At 35.8% G+C, this 25,774-nt stretch overlaps 1 protein-coding gene across 1 annotated transcript in view; it reads right to left on the minus strand.

Moving 5' to 3' along the window:
- Positions 1 to 313: 313 nt before the first annotated feature.
- Positions 314 to 25,774, minus strand: part of LOC135211007 (kinetochore-associated protein 1-like) — a 70,817-nt gene continuing 45,356 nt past the window's right edge. The window contains 2 exon segments of the mRNA XM_064244023.1: positions 314 to 2,494; positions 15,540 to 15,626. Of these exon segments, the coding sequence (XP_064100093.1) occupies positions 2,471 to 2,494; positions 15,540 to 15,626 (111 nt within the window). The 3' untranslated portion in view covers positions 314 to 2,470.

Here is a 25,774-nt window from a genome sequence, read left to right on the forward strand (position 1 = left end):
AATTGCTTGTTAGATTGGCTGTGTGCATGTTTGTATGTGCGATAGTTTAGTTTTTTATAATTTAATTTGTATTTATTTTCAAAGTTATTTATGCGCTGAATGACCTCACAGCTCCGGTGCTTGGCTATTTGCCAAAAATTTTATAATCTAATCTATTTGTGAATAAGATCTTAAGTAGAAGCAACGGGTTCAGAAAACAGTACCTGAAAATACATCTACTAATATAATTTATATTTTAAAGAAACCAAAGGGGGATACCAAAGGTTTACAAGTGTAGCTTTCATTTCAGTGTCAATTTTGTAAATAAAAAACATTCAACAGTATTAAAGATATATAAATAAGATATACAATATAAGATAAGCACAAATTTAGTTTGAATTCTCAAATTCATCGGTGAGGTCCAGTGTACTACTAGTATAATAATTTCATGAGAAATCTCTAAAACTATCAATCTCCTAATCACAGCATTGAATATATTTCACTGCTGTAATACATTCTTGGTCCCTAATATAGCATTTTAACAAATAATATCCATGAAAGTTATACTGCAATACAAGTCATAGTTCGTATAATAATTTTAACAAATGTACCAGGTCCCTTTATTCTGTTGATTTTTTCATTACAAAATTTGAAAATAAAAAAATATAAATCCTTATAGTTTTTCAGAAAATAAGAAATTTATGGCCAGTTTACCCATTAATTTTACACAAGACCAATTACAATATAGTGTAACAACTCCAGTTATCAGGCTGGCGTTGAATGGCTTTCTTGGCCCCAGTGCCCGAGCTTTTTCCTTAAATATATAACATCCATCCATCTAATTATCAGGCATCTGTACTTTTACCACTACATTATTATACAAAATTTTTTGGTAGATTACCTTGTTAATGGTGGTATATTTTTGGTAAACTTGTTAAGTACATTTGGAGTGTAAAAGTTTGATTTATTTATAGGATGGAAACAATTGGGAATTCCTGTTAGCTCTGGAATATAGTATCTTAAGAACACAATTTGAGGGGCCAGTGTTCTAAGAAAATGTAAGCACAACAAATTATCACTTGAGCACCTTAGCAGAAATGCTGCAAGGTAGAAGATATTAATCATTCAAAGATGCAAAGTAAAAGTACAGATGACAAAAATATATCCACTTTAAAAGTAAAGAAACAGGAAGATAATTTTTCTACATTCCGTTTAGTTCCATTTCAGATAAATAAGAGTACAGAAGATTAGTTGTAGGGAACAATGTTTTCTGATAATCTATAAAATTTACTTTTACTATCCATAATAAGTAGGAATAATGTTTTATTTAAATCTTACATCCAATAATGTCAAGAGCCAAACAAAAATTGAACTTTACACAAGATATTTAGAATCTGTATTAATTGTCCCATTATTTCAATCACTAAAAATGAAGTAAGATGAAGATATTATCAATACACCATATGATCTGTAAAACCATATGCAACAATCAAAACCTTTTGGGATAATGATCACAATTATTAAGACAAATATTCTCGATCAGTAACTTTAAGTAAAGGATATTTTGCATCTGAAACTGTTCAACATTTTTATCATGACACTGAATTTTTCCAAACCATGCAAAGTATTATGCAGTCTTCTAAAGAAAATATGCCCTTATACTATAATTACAAGGTTCTAGTCACAAGTTTGGTAATTACATTAATAACTAATTTAACGAGACCAATAAATCACATTTCTAGACTCACAAGATGTCCCGGATAGTTTTTTTTAAAAGTAACCCCTGTAAGACAGTCACTGTTTTATGTAGCTTGTGCAATACACAACAGATGATACTAAATTTGTTTCTACCTTATGCTTTTCATTTGTTCTATCTGATCCCTTCTAATATACCTGAGAAGTTTCAACTTAAATATGCTCCTATTGCCAGTTTTTATTTAAGAACAAAGTCTTATAGGGGTCTTATGACAAGGTAATCTCATTAAGCTACTTGGATATCAGTTTTCATAATTCTACGCAAGTGGTGAAGATCAAAGGAAGGTAAGTTAAATAAAAAGTTGGACAGTTTAATAGGAAGACATTAAAAGTAATGGATGAAATGTGGACATGAATTATGCAGCTGGGGCTGAAAGGGCTCAAAAGAACCTTTGTTACTATCTACAGTGTGTCACTTCAAGTCCAGTAATAATGAACTGTATGTTAATCATTGGATATATTTTTGAACATTAGAATAAAACATTACCACTGACAGGAGGAATTAAGATAATTCCCAAATACTACAATATTGGAAATTCAAATGGCTACTTTTATTTAGGCTGTAGTAATGATTACATTGCTGCCTGTAATAATCAACAGAATTCTTCGAAATGTCACACCCATAGGCATCAGAAATAGAAGAATCAATTAAATTCCTCCGAGTCCATGAACTGCTACTAAATATGTTTATCCATAAACGTTATTTCTTAATAAAGTTTTGATGCCAGACAGCAGGTTAATTGAGTGTTTCCATCAGGTCCTGAAAAGAGAATTTATACCACTAAATAATTCCACAACACAACTTAGCAAAATATAGAACTCTCACTCACTGACTTGTGTTAATGCTTACAGGTTGGGATTGACCATGAGAGGCATAATAATAGCTTTAGATGTTCAATCCGGTTCGCCTCAGGTGAATTAACATTTTGCGCCCTACAGTTTAAATGAATTTTACCCAAAAAATATCCAAATCACTTGAATGGGCCATAAAAGACTTAGGGCAACTCTTGTGGCACACTAGGACCTCAGTACAGGATAGATCAGTGCAAATTGAGATTATGAGGGAATGTAGTTAAGCACCCCCACGTCCAAAGATGTCTTGTATATATTTACTCATAAATATACCCAGGGCAGTATTGCTGATGGTTTTAGTTCTGATATTTTATAATAGTATGTCACCTATAATTGTAATTTTGCAAACAAAAGTACTAAAGATTTAGAAAAAAACATGTATAACTAACTAAAAAATACTTCAGATTTATTTTTTAAATACTTACCTCTTCAATATAGTAAAAGCTTTTTTCACGCACCAGTGGTAGTTACAGGTTGAAAGAAAAAATTATAACACTGATTTCTATGTATGTATGTATGTATGTATGTAGTATTGTATTGTTATTATCATAATATTATATATAGATATATATACTATATAATGTATATATATAAGGCAGTCCCCGGGTTACGACGGTGTCAGCTTACGACGTTCCGAGGTTACGACACTTGTCAATAGACGTTACTTCCAGGGTTACGACGCATGTTCCAGGGTTACGACGCCTACAACGCTCATTTGGGAGATGAAATATGACACCAAAAATGCAAAATAATCAATATTTGAAGGTTTTTTGATGAAAAATCCCATAATAATGCAGTTTACATAGTTTTCAATGCACCCAAAAAAGTAAGGTTTTCTTAGGATTTTTGACGATGTTCCGGCTTACGACGATTTTCGGCTAACGCATCTCAAGAACGGAACCCCCGTCGTAACCCGGGGACCGCCTGTATACACATATGTACATGCACACACACATACATATACACCATTTCAATAAGAATAAAAGCAAGGCGCACACCAGCATTACAGTTTATCTAAAATACCAGTGTTAAAAAGATATCCAAACAAGCCAGTCATGTTAAAAATCCCATTTGCTCCTAAAATTTTTGACAACTTAAAAACATTATTCTCCTTCCCATAGTATAGACATTGATTGTGCTGTTCCACCAAAATTGGGCACTAAACCAACAAGTGCATAACAGTCAGTGGAACCAGGCAATCCTCACAGTAGGGTTCGTGATCACGACTCATCAAGTAGGAATGTGTCAGCCTAGTATGTCCAATACGCAGGCGGCACAGAGCCGTTTCAAACCTTCTGGGCATAAAATTGTAAAGCCAAGGATTGATTGCAGGTGCAATTGTTCTCATTTTTACATTAGTTGTTAAATTTGACCAAAAATTTTGCCAAAGTACTTTATGCTTCTCTCTAATTGGAGTATATAAATCTATGCACGGCAGCTTAAATGATCTGGGCTCTATACGAGAAACAGCCTCTTTGGCAGTTGCATCAGCGCGTTCATTCCCAGATATTCTGTGTGCTGAAACCCAACAAAATTCAATATTAAAACCTCTCCGCTTAGCTAAAAATAACCATCCCAGAATACTTAAAACTACTGGAAGTTTGGAATAAAAATCTTTCAGTGACTCTAGAGCGCTTCTAGAGTCACAGTACACAATAAAATTCTTATCACTACTTTTTAAAACTACTGTGACGGTATTTAAAATGCCATATAATTCTGCAGTAAATGCAGATGCATTACTTGAGAGCCTTCCACTACGCTCAAAGGACGGAAAAACTATGCCAAAGCCAGCGCCTGCACTGGTTTTGGATCCATCGGTAAAAACTGGGATAAAATTATCATGTGACCTATGATCTAAAAATGTATAACATAATATTTTATCAGACACATTCTTTTTTGGTTGATTAAAGCAGTTACAAAACTCTACTGCTGGGAATTTCCAAGGGGGAGATACAGATGCCTTGACCGGTAGTACACATTTGTGTGGAATATTCAAGTCTTGTAGGGTTGATTTCAGTCTGAAGGCACATGGACGTGGCATCTTTGATGACTTTCATAAAAGCTATCAAATCTTCCATTTCTTAACGACTGGCATACTAGGGATCCAGGAAGTCTTTGAAATCGCCTGGTAATGTAAGGCTAGGGGTATTTCCCCAGCATCTACTAACATACTCTCTATAGGGGAAGTCCTAAAAGCTCCAGTAGCAATCCTAATTCCAGTATGGCGAATGGAGTCTAAAATCTTAAGGCGACTTGGGGTAGCCGAGGTGTAAACTTCACACCCATATGTTAATTTTGATAAAACCAAGGCTTTATACAATCTCAATAACTGGTGTCTATCTGCTCCCCAAGATGTACTTGACAAAACTTTCAAGATATCCAAGGATTTTCTGCACTTAGCCCTGAGATTTAGGATATGGGGAAGCTATGTCAACCGAGTATCAAAAAAGTCATCCACAAAGAGTGTGTGCATAACATCAGCAGGTATTTGCTTTACGGTCTCATTAATTACCAGAGCAAAAAGTGTTACACTTGACACACTGCCCTGACGAACACCTTGTTTACATACTTCAGACAGAACTGCTCCTACTTGTGCTTGAAAATAATGATTTTTTAAGAATAGCTTAATAAAAATAGCTAATTCTCCTCTTAAACCATATTCAAGGACTACTTTCAAAATTCCATACCGCCACGTAGTATCATACGCTTTTTCCAAGTCGAAGAAAACCGTGATAAAGTGGTGCTTAGAGGCAAAGGCTTCACATATTGCAGACTCCATTCTAACTAAGATATCAACAGTGGATCACATACTGCGGAAACCACATTGGGCCGGAGAGAGAAAGTTTCCTCGCTCTAAATACCACACTAAACGAGCATTCACCATTTTCTCCATTAGTTTACACAAACAAGATGTTAGGGCAATTGGACAATAATTTCCTACAAAAGAACTATCCTTTCCAGGCTTGACAAAAGGAAGGACTCTTGCTAGTTCCCAACATAAAGGGTAGTAATGTTCTTTATATATTCTGTTTATTATACTGAGGATAAATTTTTAGTATTCTGAGCAGCATGCTTGATCATAGAATATGAAATTTCATCAGGACCAGGAGCAGATTCTTCACACTTTGAGAGAGCCAATTCAAATTCTCTCATAGTAAGTGGAATATTAGAAGACTTCTCTTTATTTGTTGTGAAATCAAGATAATACTGTTCCATTTGTTTTCTGCTGTTTGCAAATGGTTTCTCATTATCTTTTTTAGATATTTTAGCAAAATGTAGGGCAAACTCATTTGACACTACTTTTGGATCCCCTACATTTATGCCATTTATTTTTAACACAGGTGGTTGGCTAGGTACAAACTTTCCTGCTATTTTCCCTATCTTCTTCCACACTAATGTGATGGGAGTTTTGCAATTTATGGAAGAAATGAAGTTTGTCCAAGATTTTCTTCGTGCATTTTTAATTTCAAACCTAAACTTTGCCCTAGCCTTACGAAATTCTATCAGATAATAGTTACATTTCCGTCTGTTATACCTAGTAAAACAAGATCTCATAGTTCTATGGGTTTCATGGCATTTTTTTGACCACCATGGTACTGGTCGGCGCATAAATAGACCTGATGTTCTTGGAATTGACTGAAGTCCAGCTGCAAATAATGTAGTTATTAAGAATTCAATAGCATCCTCAATACATTCAAATTCCTCTGCTGTAGCTTCGACTGAATTATGCTCTTCAAAATTTGCCCAGTCAGCTCTTTTTACACTCCAACGGGGTAATCTTGGACAAGGAGGACTTGATCCAGTGCTAACAATTGAAAAGTGATCACTACTGTACCTATCATCAATCACTCGCCAATTTAAGTCCATAATGGCATCGGCACTACATATTGACAAGTCGATGGCTGTTAAAGTACCGGTCTGTACATGGAAATGGGTGGGTTCTCCAGTGTTTAGAACACCAACATTTTCACTTTCAATAATGGATGATAGGCAATTTCCTCTTCTCATTAGTAATTAAATCCCCCCATAAAGGATTTTTTCCATTCATATCACCTAGGATGATGAAAGGCAGAGGAAGCTGTCTGATGAGATTACAGAAATCAGTACTAGGGAAAGCTACATTTGGTGGAAGATATACAGAACAAATTGTATATTTACAAGCCCAAAACACTTGCACTGCAACAGCTTGCAAAGAAGAATTAACATGAAAATGCTTGTGTGGAGTATCATGGCGAACATATAACACTGCTCCACCCTGGTTTCTATTATTTTGATTTAGATCCGAATGGAAAGCAACATATTCTTTAGGGCAAGGAATAAAATCACTCCTGAGCATAGTCTGCAAAGCTATGGAAACAGGAGACAACTAAAAAATTAGCATTTTGAGCTCCTCCCATTTAGCTCTCAGGCCCTGACAATTCTACTGAAGAAAATTTAAGAATTTACGTGAGTTTAGAGGCCTTGATAATAGGGCCTCTTTGAAGATATTTTGTCTTCGTAGGGTTTCCAGGAATTTGGGGAATCCTGCTTTGTTGTTTCATAGAGGGAGACTGCCTGCCACCCTCAGCCTTCTTTCTTTTTGGGACTGGCATTGCTACCTCCATACAGGAAGCAACTTCTGGTTCTTGGCTGGCTGCCTCTGTAGCTGGTGTTCCAGGCTCCCAAGAAGCCACTGCATCAGCCAAGGAGGGCGACCTCCCAAAAGAGGCATGCACATCAGCAAAGACAGACTTATATTCCAAATTACTTACACCAGTCAAAACTGATGCTGCTTCCAAAGAAACTGATGCATCAGCCAAAGCTGATGTAGCCTCCGAAGAGGTTGATGCATCAGCCAAGGCTGATGCTGCCTCCAAAGAGGCCGGTGCTCCAGACAAAGCTGATGCTGCCTTCAGAGGGCTGGTGAGCCAGCCAAAGCTGATGCTGCCTCCAAAGAGGCCGGTGCACCAGACAAAACTGATGCTGCCTCTGAAGAGGCCAGTGCTCCAGCCAAAGCTGATGCTGCCTCCGAAGAGGCCAGTGCACCAGCCAAAGCTGATGCTGCCTCCAAAGAGGCCTGTGCACCAGCCAAAGCGATGCTATTTCCAAAGAATTTTCCACATCAACCAAGGATGGTGTTGCAGTCTTAGACAATTTAATTTGAGCTTTACCCACGTTGTTTTTGCAGCTACTTTGTTACATGGGATTTTTGAATTTTTCCTCCTGTTCTAAATGAATTTGAAACAGTATTCGAATTAAATTTCCTCCTTCTCAATTGTTGTCTATTTGCAGCAACACTTGCAAAAGATACCCCTGGTCTTATATATTTGTTCAGTACTATTCTTCTGGCTTCTGCAAAAGTAACTTTCTCAAGGACTATAGTATATTGTACTTTTCTCAAAAAGGAAAGCATCACACGAGTTCGAGGATGACTGGTGTGCTTCCCCACAATGAATGCATTTTGGTTCAGCATGGCAATCACCATGCTCAACTTCTCCACAATTTATACAAATTGCAGGGTTTCCTTGCAACTTGGGTCTACAGGACCCAATTATATGCCCATATTCCTGAAAGTAAAACACCTTCTGGGTCTCGGCACGTACTGTTTCACTTTATATCTGTACCAAGCTGCTTTGACAAAATTTGGTAATTTAGAAGAATTGAAGGTTAATAATAACTGTGGCATAGGACACCATGTCCCGTTTACTTTCTTTTTCAGTCTTTCCCCCTTCAATACCCCCTGATCTTTAAGTTCATCTTCCAGTTCCTCTTCAGGATGAATCATAAGATGAGGAGCATATATAATTCCTTTGGTATGATTGAAGGTATCATGTGGTTTGCATTCACTCTGAACTCCTCCCAGTAAACTCAGAGATTTCAATTTCTCACTTTCTTCAAATGATCTAGTCTCTACCAAAGGCTTATTTCTACCATGTGGCAATATCTTAGGTTCCCTCCCACAACATTTTACAATATCCCTATGTACTTCAAAAATATTCATAACTTTATCCTCAAAGGTAATAGTTAGATATTTATCAAAATCATTAGGTACACATCCTCCAGATTATTCTAAGGATTTTCTTCCTACAAAATTTCTTCTCCCTTGATGGGGAGTATATGGTGCCAGTGTCACCACACTTGACTGAAGAGTCTTTCCCATGTCTGGTTCCGTGCAATTGTCATCAGGATTTTGGGGTTTTAGGTTTCTCATAGAATGATATATAAAAGATTCGTCTAGGCTTTCCCCATACCCACCATGGAGCCACATTTAGAGGATGCAATTCCCTTATTGGGGCACCCTAGGGGTACAACCTAGATATACACCCCACATTCAGTACCTTGAGGGTCGTCAGTCCATCGAGATCAGACCCAGCACCGAATGCAGGGTTTGACATAAAAATTTCCCCTCGCTCGACCACGTCGGGTACTCCAGTTCTATGGGTGGAGAGGCATGCCGTCCCACTCCATCCTCCTTCAACTCCAAAGAACAGTAAGAGCGTGTCCAAATTCATGCTAAGGTCATCAACAAAATCCATCCGGACAGAGGAAGGAGAGAAATAGTGAAAATAGGAGGAGGTGATACAGAGTACCAGGATTAGTCAGGATGCTCTGAATTGACCTTAGTGGCATGGCAGTATCTACTAGGGTGAATAAATCATCCCACCACCATCGCTCAATTCTTCATTGCACCACGCAAGCCCCCCCAACTACAGCAAAGTTCCTGGTCACAGGAGGGGTACTTAAGAAGAATGTGGCATCTTAGGCCGGGATGCTATAGGCTTTTTGTGAGTACAGGACGGAACAAAAAGGAAGTGTCCAGGAACACAATATCGTTTTGGTTGAGAGAAACGATCAGGAATGCATACATGACAGGAAACAGCAGGTCAAATAGCCTGGAGAGAGCTAGAGCTCATGACATCCGGGGTTTGATCGCTTTGGCATTCAAGAAAAATATGTCTATGGAGAGGATTTTGAAAGCTGGTATTTGGCGACGCCAAACAACTTTCACTTCCTTTTATTTAAAAGATGTTGCCCATAGATCCTTGGACACTTTTTCCTTGGATCCAGTGGTGGCTGCCCAACAAGTGGTATAGGTCATCCAGTACCCCTGGCAGGTCAGTTAATGTCTAGTCTATGATGAAGGGTATGAAAGTAGAATGAATGAGATGACTGGTCTTCCTTCTTTACTACTTTTCTAACTACTCCTTTACCTACGGGCAGTAAGAGGGAGAGTACCATCATAAGCTGGAACGGACTAGATACAGGTGAGGGAGACAGCCATACTGTAAAGATAATCTAGAGCATAGCATACTTTTCAGTAGCAACACTCCTCTCAATAATAGGAAGAGAGTTAGGTGATAACAGATCCATGTACAGGGACTGGCGTGGCTTATGAGAACAGATAGCTCTCCACCTTCCGTAATGCAATAAGCTATGGTTCAAAGGTTATAGTCCATTGTCTTAGAATACATCTATTCGGAAATGGATAAAGGTGGCAAACTCCCAGCTGGTTATAGACTTACCTCCCATCAATAAGTAAGTATCCTAATGTTAAGACCGAAGGTTTGTTTCATATATGAACAAATGACAAATTTTTAATCAATTTGTATTTTTCATAACTAACAAACCTGAGGTCTGAACATGTAACGTCCACCTCGAACCACCCCTCTAACAGTCTAAACTGGGTTGGAAGAGTAACCAATATGTGTGAAGATTACATATATTCTCTCTCTCTCTCTCTCTCTCTCTTCTGAAATTTCTTTTCATGAAAAAACTGCTTTTTATTTGGACTAATACAACTCTTAGGAGTTATGTGTATGTTTTAGAACAGCACATTTAAAGTTCTAGAAGGTAAAGGTAAAATTTGATCTATTTAAAATGATCTACTGCTAACTATGAGAGAGAGAGAGAGAACCATGTAAAAATAATTAACCTGCTAATCAGCAACACCCCCCCCCACCCCCCCCCCCATCACAATAACTTGATATTTGATAGCTCTGGCTTCCAGCTTCTCCAAGTTATAAACAAAAGATGAGGGGAAGTATGCATTTTGTAATTATAGTTATATTGTTATCTCAGAGAGAGAGAGAGGAGAGAGAGAGAGAGAGAGAGAGAGAGAGAGAGTTGTCCTTACTTAAGAATGAAATGATAAGGATATATTATTTCTTTAAAATCCTATCACATACGAATTTTGTGATTACAGTTATATTATTATTTAGTAATCTTGTTAATATTTGAGACTATTAATGAACAGAGTACATCCATGTACCATAAAACTTCTCTCATCTCAGTGAGTGTGTTTTTATTACTTAAATGACAAATTTTTAAATAAATTTGTATTTTTCATGGCTCTTAACAATAGGATATTTCCAAGCAATAGCTGGTAACCAGTTAAAAATAATCAAAGATTGTGAGCAAGGAATCTATGAGATCTGGTAACTCCTGCGTGCACAAGGTGATAGCTAAAAAGTTTGAAAACCTTATAAATTACATAAATAATTAAACAAATTTTTGCAGGGTTTCTTGAGGATTCAAAAATGTTGTGTATGTGTTCACTATCTGTGGAAAAACTCGCATATGGTAATTAGTTAGGTTCCAAAGAAAGGTTTGCTCTATTGTGAATTTGCAGAACTCGAATCATGTAAGATTGAGGTACATATCTTTAGAAACCACAGGATCTTTAACACAAGTTATAGACCGTGAACAATCCTTACTATCATTCACACTATTAACATTATCAGAAAGACAAGAAGAACTATTACTAACAAGACGTCCTGATGCAGTCAAGCTTAAACGTGGTGACGGCAACTGGCATTTTCTCCTTACTCTACCTGAGCAACGCGGTGAAGACGACTGGTGATTTCTCTTTACTCTACCTGAGCGATCCTTCAGCCAATGAAGTCTGACGCACTGCTGTCAGGCCAACCCGAGGGAAGGGACAATGGACACCGATCTGCACTGTTCCCTGCTGTTCTACACAGCAAGAGAGCAAGACAGGATATGCCAAGGACACGACTATTCAGGAGCAGGGGCTTTGACAATTCCTCTAACAAGGGAATTACTCTAAATTGACCGAGACCCCAGGAAGGCCAAAGCCGTTATAATATTAGGTGAAACTTTGGCTAACTGATTTAGCGAGCCCTTTGAACCCTTCATATGTGACTAAATTCTATTAAACCTCATGTTCTGAATCAACAGGGAAGCTCTAGTAGGAGTAACAGAATGAAGGGATGAAAAGTCATAACAAGGTTACTAGGAGAAGGGATAAAATCACATTCCCTAGTGCTAGCCTTAGCAGACTTAACTTCTTACTTCTTTTGCTGCCGTTTCAAATGATCAGCCTCTCTTTGTTTATAATATTTCACCAAATTCACCATAAATTCATTTGACCAACATTCACATTGCACTCTTTTCCTTGACATTTCACACACATCATGAGGATCAGTGGAACAAGAATAAAGCCTAATACAACAACTTCTTACCATACAGGTCCTTATTCTATCATTACCATCCATATTCAAGAGAAAATTAAAGTAAATTTACAAACCAAGTTGTTAATAGAAAACCGAGCACAGACAACTCTCTAACAACCTTCTACCGTACTTAGCTGAGAGAAGTAGACTGACTGGCTACCAGAGTTTGTACCTATAGCTCCTCTGGTGGGAGGTGGGGGAAGTATATGGATAAAAAGATATTCATAGAAAATAGTGTTCTCATTTTTTATTTCAATCTGTTGAACTACTGCTGACGCGGAAGTAAAAGCTATACAATGGAGAGCTAAGATTAGTTTCAAAAATAAAAAATAATTTTTTTTCTTAGACCATTTGCATATTCTTTTTCCATCGGTGCTTTTTTTTTTTTTTTTTAAGTGGCCAACCTTGAAGTCTGCCCAGTCTAGGGTTATATTTTTGCCTGGCCTGTAAGGGTTAAATAAACTGACCTACTAAATAAAAATTCATAACTCACTTTAGATAAAATACCAGAGTACATAAATTTTTCATTAATGTATTAACAAAGAATTCTATAAAAGAATGACACCAATGGTACAACCACTACACTTAAATTCAATGTGAAATAAGAGACAATTTAATCAGTTAACTAGTTTACAAGGATAATCGATTTTCAGCTGGTATACATGGAAGTAGTGGCCTGACAGCTATAATGAGGATAAATAAAAGGAGATTGGGTGATCTATCAGTGCAAGAGAACATTGGTGATTATTGTAGGATAAGGCAAACTTAATGTTTAGTAAAAGAGACATCTAAAAAACAAAGTTATTTCTAAATAGATTTAGTAACTTTAACCCTTTACTGCCGACTGGACGTATTTTACGTCGACATTTTTTGTCTCTCGTGTGCCGACTGGACGTATTTTACGTCGACTTACAAAAGTTTTTTTAAAAATTCGCGGAAAAATACTTTTAGGCCTACCAGCCGAAAACTCTTGAATCACGCCCCTTGGGGGATGCTGGGAGTTCACAGATCAAGGTGTTGTTTTGTTTACAATCGTTACGCAGGCGCGCAAGCGCGAATTTCTTTCTTGCCGCACTAAAAAGTATCTGTGACATCTCGGAAATTATTTCATCACTTTGACATAATTTTTGTACCATTGTAAATTAGCCGTTACATGAAGTACAATAAAATATGTACTCGTGATTGTAGCTTTTATCAGTTTTGAGATATTTTCATATAAATAACAATAATTGCCAAAATTTCAACCTTCGGTCAACTTTGACTCACCGAAATGGTCGAAAAACGCAATTATAAGCTAAAACTCTTATATTCTAGTAATATTCAATCATTTACCTTAATTTTGCAACTAATTGGAAGTCTCTAGCACAATATTTCGATTTATGGTGAATTTATGAAAAAATAACATTTTCTTTACGTCCGCGCGGTGGTAACTCTTCCGAAAAAAATCATACATGCGATTGTGGTAATGTTGCACCATTTTAAAATTAGCCGTAATATAGTTTTATATAGGAAATGTGCACCATTTTAGCACAATACAACTAAAAACAACCCATGGTTGTAGCTTTTATCAGTTTTGAGATATTTTTCATATAAATAACGATAATTGCCAAAATTTCAAACTTCGGTCAAATTTGACTCTACCAAAATGGTCGAAAACGCAATTGTAAGCTAAAACGCTTATATTCTAGTAATATTCAAGCATTTACCTTCATTTTGCAACAAATTGGAAGTCTCTAGCACAAAATTTCGATTTGTTATGGTGAATTTATGAAAAAATAACATTTTCTTTACGTCAGCGCGGTAACTTCCGAAAAAAATCATACGTGCGATTGTGGTAATGTTTGCACCATTTTAAATTAGCCGTTACATAAAGTTTTATATATGAAAATGTGCGCAATTTCATGTAGAATACAAAAAATAATTGAAGGTTGTAGCTTTTCCCATTTTTGAAATATTTGCATATAAATCACGATAAATAGAAAAAAAACCACGTTCGGTCAACTTTGACTCTACCGAAATGGTAAAAAAATGCAATTGTAAGCTAAAACTCTTACAGTCTAGTAATATTCAGTCATTTATCTTCATCTTGAAACAAATTCAAAGTCTCTAGCACAATATTTAGATTTATGGTGAATTTAAAAAAAATCTTTCCTTCCCTCCGCGCGCGGAGTTCTCCGCCACAAATCTCTGAAATGCGTACGTCCCATTCTCGGAAGATTTGCTCCTGTTTCATATTAGGCATTTCATAGAGTTTTATATATGAAAATGTGCGCAATTTCATGTAGAATAAAACGAAAAATATATTTGAAGGTTATCTTTTCTTATTTCCAAAATAATTGCATATAAAAAATATAAATAAATAAAAAAATTCGACATTCAGTCAACTTTAACTCGTCAGATACGGTCGAAAACTGCAATTGTAAGCCAATACTCTTACAGTATAGTAATATTCAATCATTTGTCTTCATTTTGAAAGAAATTGGAAGTCTCTAGGACAATATTTAGATTTATGGTGAATTTTTGAAAAAAATATTTGTTTACGTCCGCGCGTTACGAATTCATGTATTATTTTGTGATAATATTTTCTCTGTGTTGCTTTTATCGTTTTACAATGTGTTATATACCAAAATGATCACAATTTAGTGTAAATTACAACAAAAAAAAGTAACTTGTTACCTTTAACCGTTTTGCGCACAGAACGATTTGAATACAATTATATATGAAATTTCGTTTTTGCGCTATCATATACGTATCGCATTATTTATATATGATAATGATAATTTTTTTCATTTCTGATGGTTGCATACTAAACTTTAGCTAATGACAAAAAAGGAGCCAAAAATGAACTCTTAATCTTGAAAACTAAGCGTGCTGTGATTTTTTGAAAAAAAAAAAAAAAAAAAAAAAAAAAAAAAAAAAAAAAATAATAATAATTTTCCGCTTCCGCGCTCACTCTGAAACACCTCCGGCACACGGGAGACAATTTGTTTTTTACCGCTTCGGCGTTTAAGGGTTAACTGTAAGATGTCTATGAAACATATATAAAATAACAAACATTAAATATTATTAGAGGGTTAAAGTGTAATTAAATTTTCATTAAATGAAACCATAAGAATGGATGCAATACAACAGATAAATAGATAAAAAGCATGTGGGAAAGAGGGACCTCAACCAAATTATGCCATTTCTTTTCAGATTTGCTTCAAAGGTCAGAGATGAAAAAGCTACAAGAAATCAACTATAAATAATCAGATGATTGTAAGATGGCAAAAAATGCAATACAGTGCATGAAGGGTGAATTATGGGCAAATCCATGAACAAAAGAGTAGACAACTGACTGAGGAAAGACATTGAGAAACCAGAACTTAAATAGCCCTGACTAGGACAACATGTGTAACCAGAAAAAAGTTCAAAATGTTTATGCAAAAATTAGAAGTTTGGTTTACACTACAGGCATCAGTTATAAAAAAAATTATGAGTGCACATGTTATTCAAACTTACCTCAACATTACGAGGTAGGGAAATCATAGCCTTCAACTTTTCGTATCTTTCCTTCAATATTGCAGTTGGTGTTTTGTCAGCCATGGCCTGAAAGAAGTACTATTAATCATAACAATGCTGTAAGTTGTAAAAACTAATTTTAGCACCTTTAACATTATACTAACACAAGTAAGATATGCATTTAAGAGTTCCTTTGTAAAAAAATTTATTAATTCTTACATTACATTTATTTTTGCATAACAGTACAATTGCAAAAAATAAATAAATAAATTACATACTGTAGTCCTCGAAAACACTAGGCTTGAATAACACTATATGATGTTATTTATAACTATAAGAAACATGAAGATCAGTAATACACCTCTTTAGTTTGTTGGCAATTTCAATTTATACCAAAGTAAATGGCTGGATTTCTCATACTGATTGCTATTCCCTAAGAGCCTATGACATTAATTCTGAATCTTGTTGTAAAAAAAATGATAAATGAGTTAAGTGCACTGTCAGGTAATTGGTTGGAGCTCTTTATCTCATTTATTTACCCTTACTGTTAAGAGTTGAATGGTTTAAGCTACACCATCACAAAACCCCAGCAGCCAGCTTGACAACTCTCTAATCTCCACCAAAGCACTCAGCCATGCTGGCTGCACAATATTTTTCAGGTTAGATTTTGCTGAATAATTAACTGCCTTTTAGTTAATAATTTCTTTACAGTACTCAGTGTTATGCAAGGAGATTTAAGGTAAAATGCATGGGAAAAAAGTTTTTAAATTTCCACAATAATAACAAGAGTACATAACAAATGAGGTGGAGGGATAGAGGGAGAAAAAGATAGACTGCACACGATTGATTATGTAACCATTATAAAAGATGAGACATAACACCATACAATGTTACATAAGCGAATACCACAGGAAAATAATAGTCAGAAATCCTTGACGATGTCTGAGTAAAGACGTAAGCGCTTGGATTTCTGACTATTATTTTCCAGTGGTATTCGCTTATTTATGAAGTCATGTGCATCTACAGTGATTTTTTAAGCACAATGTTACATACATATGGAGTGAGACATTTTCATATAAAATGAACAGTGTACTTCAGTATTACTGACAAATATTGCTGAATATTATCCTTATGGAAGCTTACTATGAAGTACTCTACACACAACACAGAAGAAAGACTGGCAAACAGACAGTTTCATTGTAGTACGTACTATAATTACTATACATTAATCTTGACATGTTATGGACAAATGATCTAGGAACTCCATTTACATTATTGACTTGCAGTACAGTACCATAATAAAATATCTTTATTAAAACAAAACACTAACTACTAATCTGAATATGTACAGTACTGAGTGAGCTTGCTTGGTTGAACAAATTATTTTCTATCTCTCTGTTGTTGCTTCTCTCCAATACTGCTTACTATTCACTATGCAGCATGGAAACAAAAAAGAAAATAAAATTGTTAGTGATTCAGTCTTATCTGAAAATGTTCCTGAATAGCATTTTGGCTCTGCAGGGTTTGCACATCAACAATGAAGAATGTAGTGTGAATCTGTGAATACTGCACTTTTCCATTCTGTTATTCACACCAATATATGAAAGTGAGGTATGAAATCTATGGATGCTCGCTACCCCCTCCTCCTGGCTTTGTCTTCGTGGGTAGCCTTGGTCAGCCATTTTGTATTGCTTTGCCAGTGATGATTACTGCTTCTTCAAGTCGAGAGGGAAGCCGTGGTGTTAGCCCCGCTACTGATGTCACAGGGTCAACCACTTTGTATCCCTCCGCCAGTGGCGTCTGCTTCCCGTTTGGATTGAGGGGAAGCCGTGACGTCATCGCTGTTTATGAAGTCACTTCCATTGATGATGTCACCCCCTGTAATCTCCACTACGCTGCCTCGCTCGTCTATGTCCTCATTGTTTGCTATGATCTGTCTGAGGCTTAATGCCAGGCAGTTCTTAACCCTTTCATGTCCAACTGACGTAATAGTAAGTAAAAATACTCTATCCCCTATCTATCCAACTGACATAGCGGTACGTAAAATTTACCAACATTTTTCGTACGTGTGGTAGGGCCATTTTTTGAAAAATTTTCGGACAAGTAGCGATTTCCATAGGCTAGATCATACCTTGGACCGTGTATCTCGGGTATCAACACGCCAGCAAAGTAGTTTCTGTACTGCGCATGCTCAAATCCCTGGCGTAGTAAAATTCTCACAATGAAATCAGCTGATCGCATCTACACTTCCCTCTCAGTGACTCCCGTGTGAGCTGTTGTTGACACAAGTGTTTGTTTAAATGGTTACGTCACACAAGAACAATAGTTTTTCAACATGCATTCGCGTAGTTTTTATGGTAAAAGTAACGGAAAATGCATTAGTGCATCCCATAAGAGACGATTAAGAGTTTCGGCAGGGCTCTGAATCTCCAGAAGATGCCAAGATAAGGAGGCTTCTAATGGACTATGACTTTTCTTGGAAGGCTCGTAGGATTAACCTAGCCATGGAACTACTTCGTCTGGAGTAGGAGGAATAAATTCGCCTGTTATATATAGCTTTTGAGCTACGAACAATAATGTTGGCAACGGTAAAATTTTTTTTCGTTTTGATCCCTTTATTCTTCAACGTTTCCTCTACATTTTCGTATATTTTACAAAGGAATTTCTATAAAAAATAACCGAGATAGGGCTCTTCAAAAAAGTTTTTTTTCTAGCGATAATTCTCACCATGCACCGGGCAGAGCGCTCTGTTTCTTACCCTCTTTTCTATCAATTTTTTCACCGGCTGGACTTATTCGTTTTCCACTGATTTATATGTCTATATTTAGGAAATTTTATTGGCTTTCTCATAAAAAAATAATTAATTCCCCTGACTTTCATAGTTTTGGGGTTACAAATGAAAATATAAAAAAAGTAAAGATTTTTTTGTTTTTTTGTTAAATAACTCACATTTTTTTGTATTTAGAGGGCTGGGACTCTTATTCTGACTATTCCACCATAAAATACTAACATTTAGAAAAAAAAGGACAGCAAAATGAACGTTGTTGGCATAAAATTTATATTTTTGCTGAATTTTCGAAATAATTATTTTTTCGCACTGTCGAGCGCTCCCAGACACCTCGGATATCTAGGGACAGTGCTCAAAACTAAGCGGATATGAAAGAGTTAAGAGATTGCTCTCTCTCTCTCAGGGTACAGTGGCCCCCACTTTTATGCGTGGATAAGCCCCTGAACCTACCACAAAAATCCCCTCCAAAAATCCTTATAACTGCCAGATACCTTGTACCCCTAACCCTCAACAGACGGGGTAAATATTCAACATTCAGCACCCCAGGCCAGGGAAACTTTAAGGTCGGCCAATTTAAGAAAAAAAAAACACATCAGTGGAAAGAGGAAGATAAGAAAATGCACATGGTATATGAAAAAAAATCTAAAAAACTTTCCCTACCTTCCACAAGAAGTTGAAAATAACTATTTATACAACTCCTTGTGGGGCCTCTTTTACAAGACAATCGTAAATTTTACTAAGTTATACTTGTTTTTTCTAATTATTTTATTTTTCAAATTGAAAAATTTTGTAATCAGTTTGTATCTTTCATAATTAACAAACCTGAGTCCTTAATAATAGAATAAACTTCTAGTGCCAGCTAGAAACTGGTTAAAAACAGAGATTGTAATAAAAGGAATTTGTGGCACCTGGCAACATTGCATATACGAGGTAAAGACTGGTCACCGACCATGTCTGCATCCTGTGATGCACTTAGTCTTTCTTCCATCCCAGGATATTAGAGGGGTGGCTAGAGGTGGGCAATCAACATTAAGACCTAAGGTTTGTTCGCTATGAAAAATACAAATTGATTACAAAATTTGTCATTTGTTCATATGCGGAACAAACCTTCGGTCTGAACTATATGATATAGACTTATACTTGGAGGGAGGTACAAGTACCCTGACCATCCTTCCAAGAAGTTTGAGTTCTGAAGGAGGAGGTTGGAGCCTGTGAGAAAATAGATATGCGAGTATATAAAAATCAGCCCTCTAGGATGAAACACAATTATACATGCCCAGATTCCTTGCATCCATGGAAGACCAAGAGAATTATATCTGTTCATGCAACAAACCATGTACAGTAATACCCAGAACTTACACAAGGTTAGGTTTCAGACTCCCTCGCGTAAGGGGAAGTTTCGCGTAAGTTTGGCACAGTCTCTAAAAATGCTAATAAATACTTGCTTCTAGAGTCTGAACACTAAATATGAACCTAATCATGCTCCCTTAGTATTAAGCTAACTTTTAAATGAAATTAAAGTTACTGTAATTTCATTTAAAAGTTAATTTACTACATTACCCTTAAAAAAGAAATAACTTGTTGGCATAAAAATAGTTACAGTAACTACTACGTACACATGTACGTATTCATTTTTGTACACATACTAATGTTACCCCAAATTCATGGGATGCCATTTTCTTTTTCCCTCAGAGTAAAAGGAGTTTTCTTTGTGTCACTGGGTGACCTTCATTAGTCTGTTATAACGAAGGTACACAATTCAATTAAATAAAGAAATCATGTAAGTACATATGTAAAGTTTGCAGAGGGTGAAGGTAAAATTCAACCAATTTTAAATCATATACTAGTGTAAGGGCTAACTATGAGAGAGAGAGAGAAATACATATGCCACGCAAAGTAAAACTCTAGGGAGTATCATCTTTAAAAAGTGCAAATGGGATCACATCTTCTGAAAGTACATTAACTGTATGTGCTGTAATTACGTAAAATAGTACATACAGATTGTACCAGCATTTTTCTCCAAGGTTAAGATAGTAATTTTCACAGAACAACCACTCTGTTATGTCTGATATGTTTTACTAGTTGATCACGAAGGTCTTATATAGTAACACTGTGAATTACGTACTGCCTTTGTATACATTTTCAAAAATATAAATAGCATACACAGAATCTCCATACTGATTTTACACTTAAAAGCACGAAACTTATACTAATTGTAGTATACTAATTCGTATACTTCGGAAATTAAAGTTTCTGAAGGGATATCATCTTTGAAAAGTGCAGTAACTTTGTGAATGGGTATTGCAATAACTGTAGGTGCTTTAGTTACCTTTGTATCATATTTATGCATATACAAAAACAGAAATAATAAATTTTTAATAATTTTATATACAAAAGCTTTAAAACTTAAAAATTTACATAATAAATTAAACATAAACCCTTTTGCAGGGTTTTGCAGTGTTTCTGGAGGATTCACAAAAGTTCGAGCTACTATGAAGAACTTGCGTATGATAATTAGTTAGGTTCCAATGAAAACTTCGCGCTATTGTGAATTCATGCAGTTCGGGGTATTACTGTAGGCCACAAGGGGTTTGTCGCCATTCCTCCATCCCCTTGCTAGAGAGAGGAGTAAATGCTACCGAGAAGATTTTTTTATTGCATGGAAAACAAAACCAAAAAGAGCCATGTAGTATGGCTGCCTCACACACCTGTATCAGACCAGTTCCAGCGTATGACATGTCTATTCTTCAACCCACCAGTAGGAAGAAAGGAAAAGAGAGAAAGGAGACTAGTCAACTCACTCATTCTCTTCCACACAAGTTGGAACCCCTATAAAAATGCTTAAAAGGGCTTATTTTGTAAGTTAAAACTCAAGAAAAACCCACTAAAAATTTTTTTATACTTTTTTGTTTTATCACAAAAAGTGCATTTTATGATGAAATTGATTAAAAAAAACCAGGAATTTGTGGAGATTTCTCACAGAAAAATACAGCAAATAGGCAAAGTTCCCGCGAATAATGGGGGATATATTCCAGGGAGAAATCCGCGAATGCGTGAGTCCGTGAATATGGGGGTCCACTGTACAGTGATGCTCAAATCTCATGCGACATGATTCCATAGGATTTAGTTCAAAATCCATATTTATCTATTCTTTCAGTGCGAAAACAGGATTATTAAATACAATAAGGCCATAATATGTTTCTTGGGAGTGAAATCTGACATATATTTCAAAACTGTAAAAAATGTCACTTGTAGCCAAATTTCAGAAAAACTCTTACGAAGCATTTTCAAAACTTACGTTCACTTATCGCTGAAGCATTTGACTAAAACGAAGCTGTCATCAAACCTTAGTCCAAAAGTAATATAAATAAAAAAAAATTACATAACATTAAAAATGCTACCAAAGCAAGCATAAAATTTGAAATACGTAGTCCTATTTGATTGCTTTTACACCTCAATGCTGTGAAAAATGTAAATATGAATATACAAAAGTAGAATGCGCCCACCAATATCAATGTGTGAGGGGAGCATGTGTGACGTAGTGTTGGTGCAACAACAACCACCAGGTGTAACATAAGTAGGCCTCCAATGAGTAGCATCAATAAAATTATCTTAAAAATATATACTTTATATGTGTTAGAGGAATATTTGGATTTCCATACATAATTATTTGTTATATTTCTTAAATATTTCAAAAATGATGGCATACTAGCAAATATTTGCCTATGCAATTATTCTTTGTCAAAGCCAAGATATTGTTCCTAGGCCTAGGTGTTAGATTTCTTTACTTTACACTTAACATTCACATTTCTTTATTAACAATTTCTGGCCGGAAAGCAATTGAGGTTATCTACACATTCTTACACTTCAAGTTACCTTATGAAAGAATAAATTATATACCAAAAGCGAGCAGAATAACTTTTAAGAAAATAATATCTCAAACCAGTTGAAAAACAAGTGTTCCATACGCCTTGATATTAATACGAATGATATTTTGATTAACAGCCATCTCCTCTGTATAATCAAAATCATCATCATCTTTTATTCCTCCAAGAACAGGTAACATCTACAAATAAATATATTAGTAACATATTAGATTATTTTTCTAGGCCTATAAATCATTTTGCAACATACAGGTAGCTTAAACACATCCTAAAACGTCAACATTCAGAGAAAACTGGTTGTAATTCATATTCTTATTGTATTCCTCAAAGAATAGGTAATCTCTACAAATAAATTCATTAGTAACAGATTACATCTCAGAAGGCTTAGATTTTTTTTTTAGGCCTATAAAACATTTTGCAACATACAGGCAGCTGAAACACAGCCGAAAACTTCAACATTCAAAGAAAACCTGTTTTAATTTATATTCCGATTTTGAAAATGTTGTTATGATTGTTTAGCTTATTAGGTCTACTGTCATAATGCTGCAGACATAGTTATGTTGACCAGTCCGAGGAGCATGTTAAGTGTGCTTCCATTGATGGCACCGCTATCCTTACACACTGCACTATGAACTAAGCAGCATAAAAGAATAAGCTCTAATCGCACAGATTAGGAATTATAGCAATGCATAAAATGGATCATATTTATATAACCATAAGGAAAATAGGGCTGGCTGTGAATTTGCAAACCTTTAGACATGCATGACATTAGAAAAAAAAAAAAAAAAGTTTAACACTACTTGGCAATGTCATGTTGAGTCTGAGAATCTGAACGATACAAAAAGCATCATGTCGCATGAGATTTGAGCACCACTGTACTGTCGTGTTTTTGTTTGATAGAGCATGGTGCCCTCAATTTTTATGCGGGAATAAGTTCCAGGACCTACTGTGAAAAAGCAAAAACTGCCAAATACCTTGTATCCCTCAAACTAAAGTGTTTCATGTCGCATGAGATTTGAGCACCACTGTACTGTCGTGTTTTTGTTTGATAGAGCATAGTGCCCTCAATTTTTATGCGGGAATAAGTTCCAGGACCTACTGTGAAAAAGCAAAAATCCCCTCTAAAAAGTCTTATAACTGGCATATAACTGCCAAATACCTTGTATCCCTCAAACTAAAGTGTTTATAACAGTCTATTTTAACCTTTCACTACTTAATTTGATAGTTCAAACAAAAATATACCTCAAATTATTTAATATTTCAAACAAAAATACATCCAAACCATCCAAAGTAACCTTACATTAGAGTACTCTCCCTACTATAGTGGACCCCCTGTATTTGCATTTTCAGTATTCACAGACTCACATTCACGGATTTCTCTTCAGAACATATCTACCCATTATTCGCTGTATTTTTCTATGAGAAATAACCGCAAATTTCCAATTTTTTATCAATTTCATCATAAAATGCAGTTTCGGTGATAAAACTATTAAATAAACATCTTTAGTGGGTTTTGAATTTTGACAAATAAAATATATATGCAGTTTTAAGCATTTTTATAGGGGTTTTAAGTATTTGCGGATTCTAGCTATAGCTATTCCGGGTGTGAGTGTGTCTGGTATGCATCACCGCAAATACGGGGGGTGAACACTGTACAGGCAGTCCCCGGTTATCAGTGTTCTAAGTTATTAGTGATCTGTTTTATGGGCTTGTATAACGCTGAAAATCGGCGCCGAAATACGCAGATTTCTGGTTTTCGGTGCTGATAATAATGGCGCCGACACATACCTAAAAGAGGCACCATTACCCAGTTATCGGCACCAAAATCCGGTTATCAGCACTGCTAACCGCCGAAAATAGCAGATGTTTGGTTATCGGCAATTATCGCTTATCATCAAAGTCATCAGATGTCTGTACAGGCAGTCCACAGTTATTGGTAGACTGAGTTATCGGTGATCCAGCTTTTGATGCTTGCCAGTGCCATAATGCGCCAATTTCCGGTTTTGGGCACCATAAATCACATATTTTCACTTATTGAGCTGCCAGAACAGAATCCCCCCTGATAACCGTTGACTGCCTGTACTTGCACTGTTATGCTTAAGTAGGCTATATACATCCCTAAAATGCTTATAACTACCAATTTTAACAGATCACCCACAAACTTGACAATTCAAACAAAAATATGCTTGAAACTACCATCCCATGTTGCAAAATCAACAACTAGCCTCTCAAGTTTCCCATATCATTTAGATGCAAGTTTTCCTTGGCCTACAGCATTGTTTTATAATGCACTGGGTGTACATTTTACGTGTACAGGTAGTTGTCAACTTAGGACCACAATTGGTTCCGACCAACCGGTCGTAAATTGATTTGGACGTAAGTCGGCCCATGTTAATTTAGGGTAACAATATTATACTAGCCTAGCCTACACTAGGGTAATCAGTACCATCTTTACATAAAAGGTAGCCTAACCTACACTACACAGCATACTTATACATATATGGCAAAGTAATTATTAATTTCAGCTAATTCTCTAGGTTCAATGCACATTGGCTTATGATAATTTAGTACAAAGAGAAATTGAATAACATTTAACAAGTTAGCCTCGCGTATACAATGATGATGTTATCATGGTACAGCGGTGCTCAAATCTCATGCGACATGATTCTTTTTGTATCGTCCAGATTCTCGGACTCACGTGACGTTGCCAAGTAGAGCTAAACTTGTTTATTATTATTATTTGTAATGTCATACATGTTGAAAAGATTGCAAAATTCACAGTTAGCTCTATTTTCCTTATGGTCGAATAGATATGATCCCTTTTATGCATTGGTAAATTTGTAAATCTGTATGGTTTGAATTTTTTTTTTTCTTTTAATGTTGCTCAGTTCAAAGTGTGGTGTGATAAGGTTAGCGGTCCCAGCAAAGAAAGCACACTTAACATGCTCCTCGGACTGGTCAACATAACCACGTCTGCAGCATTATGACAGTAGACCTAATAAGCTCAACAGTCATAACAACAATTTCTAAGTAGGAATATGAATTAAAACAAGTTTCCTTTGAATGTTGAAGTTTTTGGTTGTGTTTAAGCTGCCTGTATGTTGGAAATAGATTTATAGGCCTCAAAAATAATCAAAGCCTTCCGAGATGTAATCTGTTACTGATGTTTTTATTTGTAGAGATTACCTGTTCTTTGAGGAATAAAAGATGATGATGATTTTGGTTATATGTAGAAGGCGGCTTTAATCGAAATATAAGTATTAATATCAAGGCGTATGGAACACTTGTTTTTCAACTAGTTTAAAATATTTTCTTAAAAGTCTTTCTGCTCGCTTTTGGTGTATAATTAATTCTTCCATAAGGTAACTTGAAGTGCAAGAATGTGTAGATAACCTCATTTGCTTTCTGGCCAGAAATTGTTAACCCTTAAACGCCTAAGCAGTATTCCAGAAATCGTCTCCCGTATGTCGGCTGGGTTTGGGAGTGAGCGCCGAAGTAGAAAAAAAGTTTTTGTCAAAAACTCACAGCACTCTTAGTTTTCAAGATTAAGAGTTCATTGAATA

The sequence above is a fragment of the Macrobrachium nipponense genome, chromosome 4 (assembly GCF_015104395.2).
Source record: "Macrobrachium nipponense isolate FS-2020 chromosome 4, ASM1510439v2, whole genome shotgun sequence".
Lineage (NCBI taxonomy): Eukaryota > Metazoa > Arthropoda > Malacostraca > Decapoda > Palaemonidae > Macrobrachium > Macrobrachium nipponense.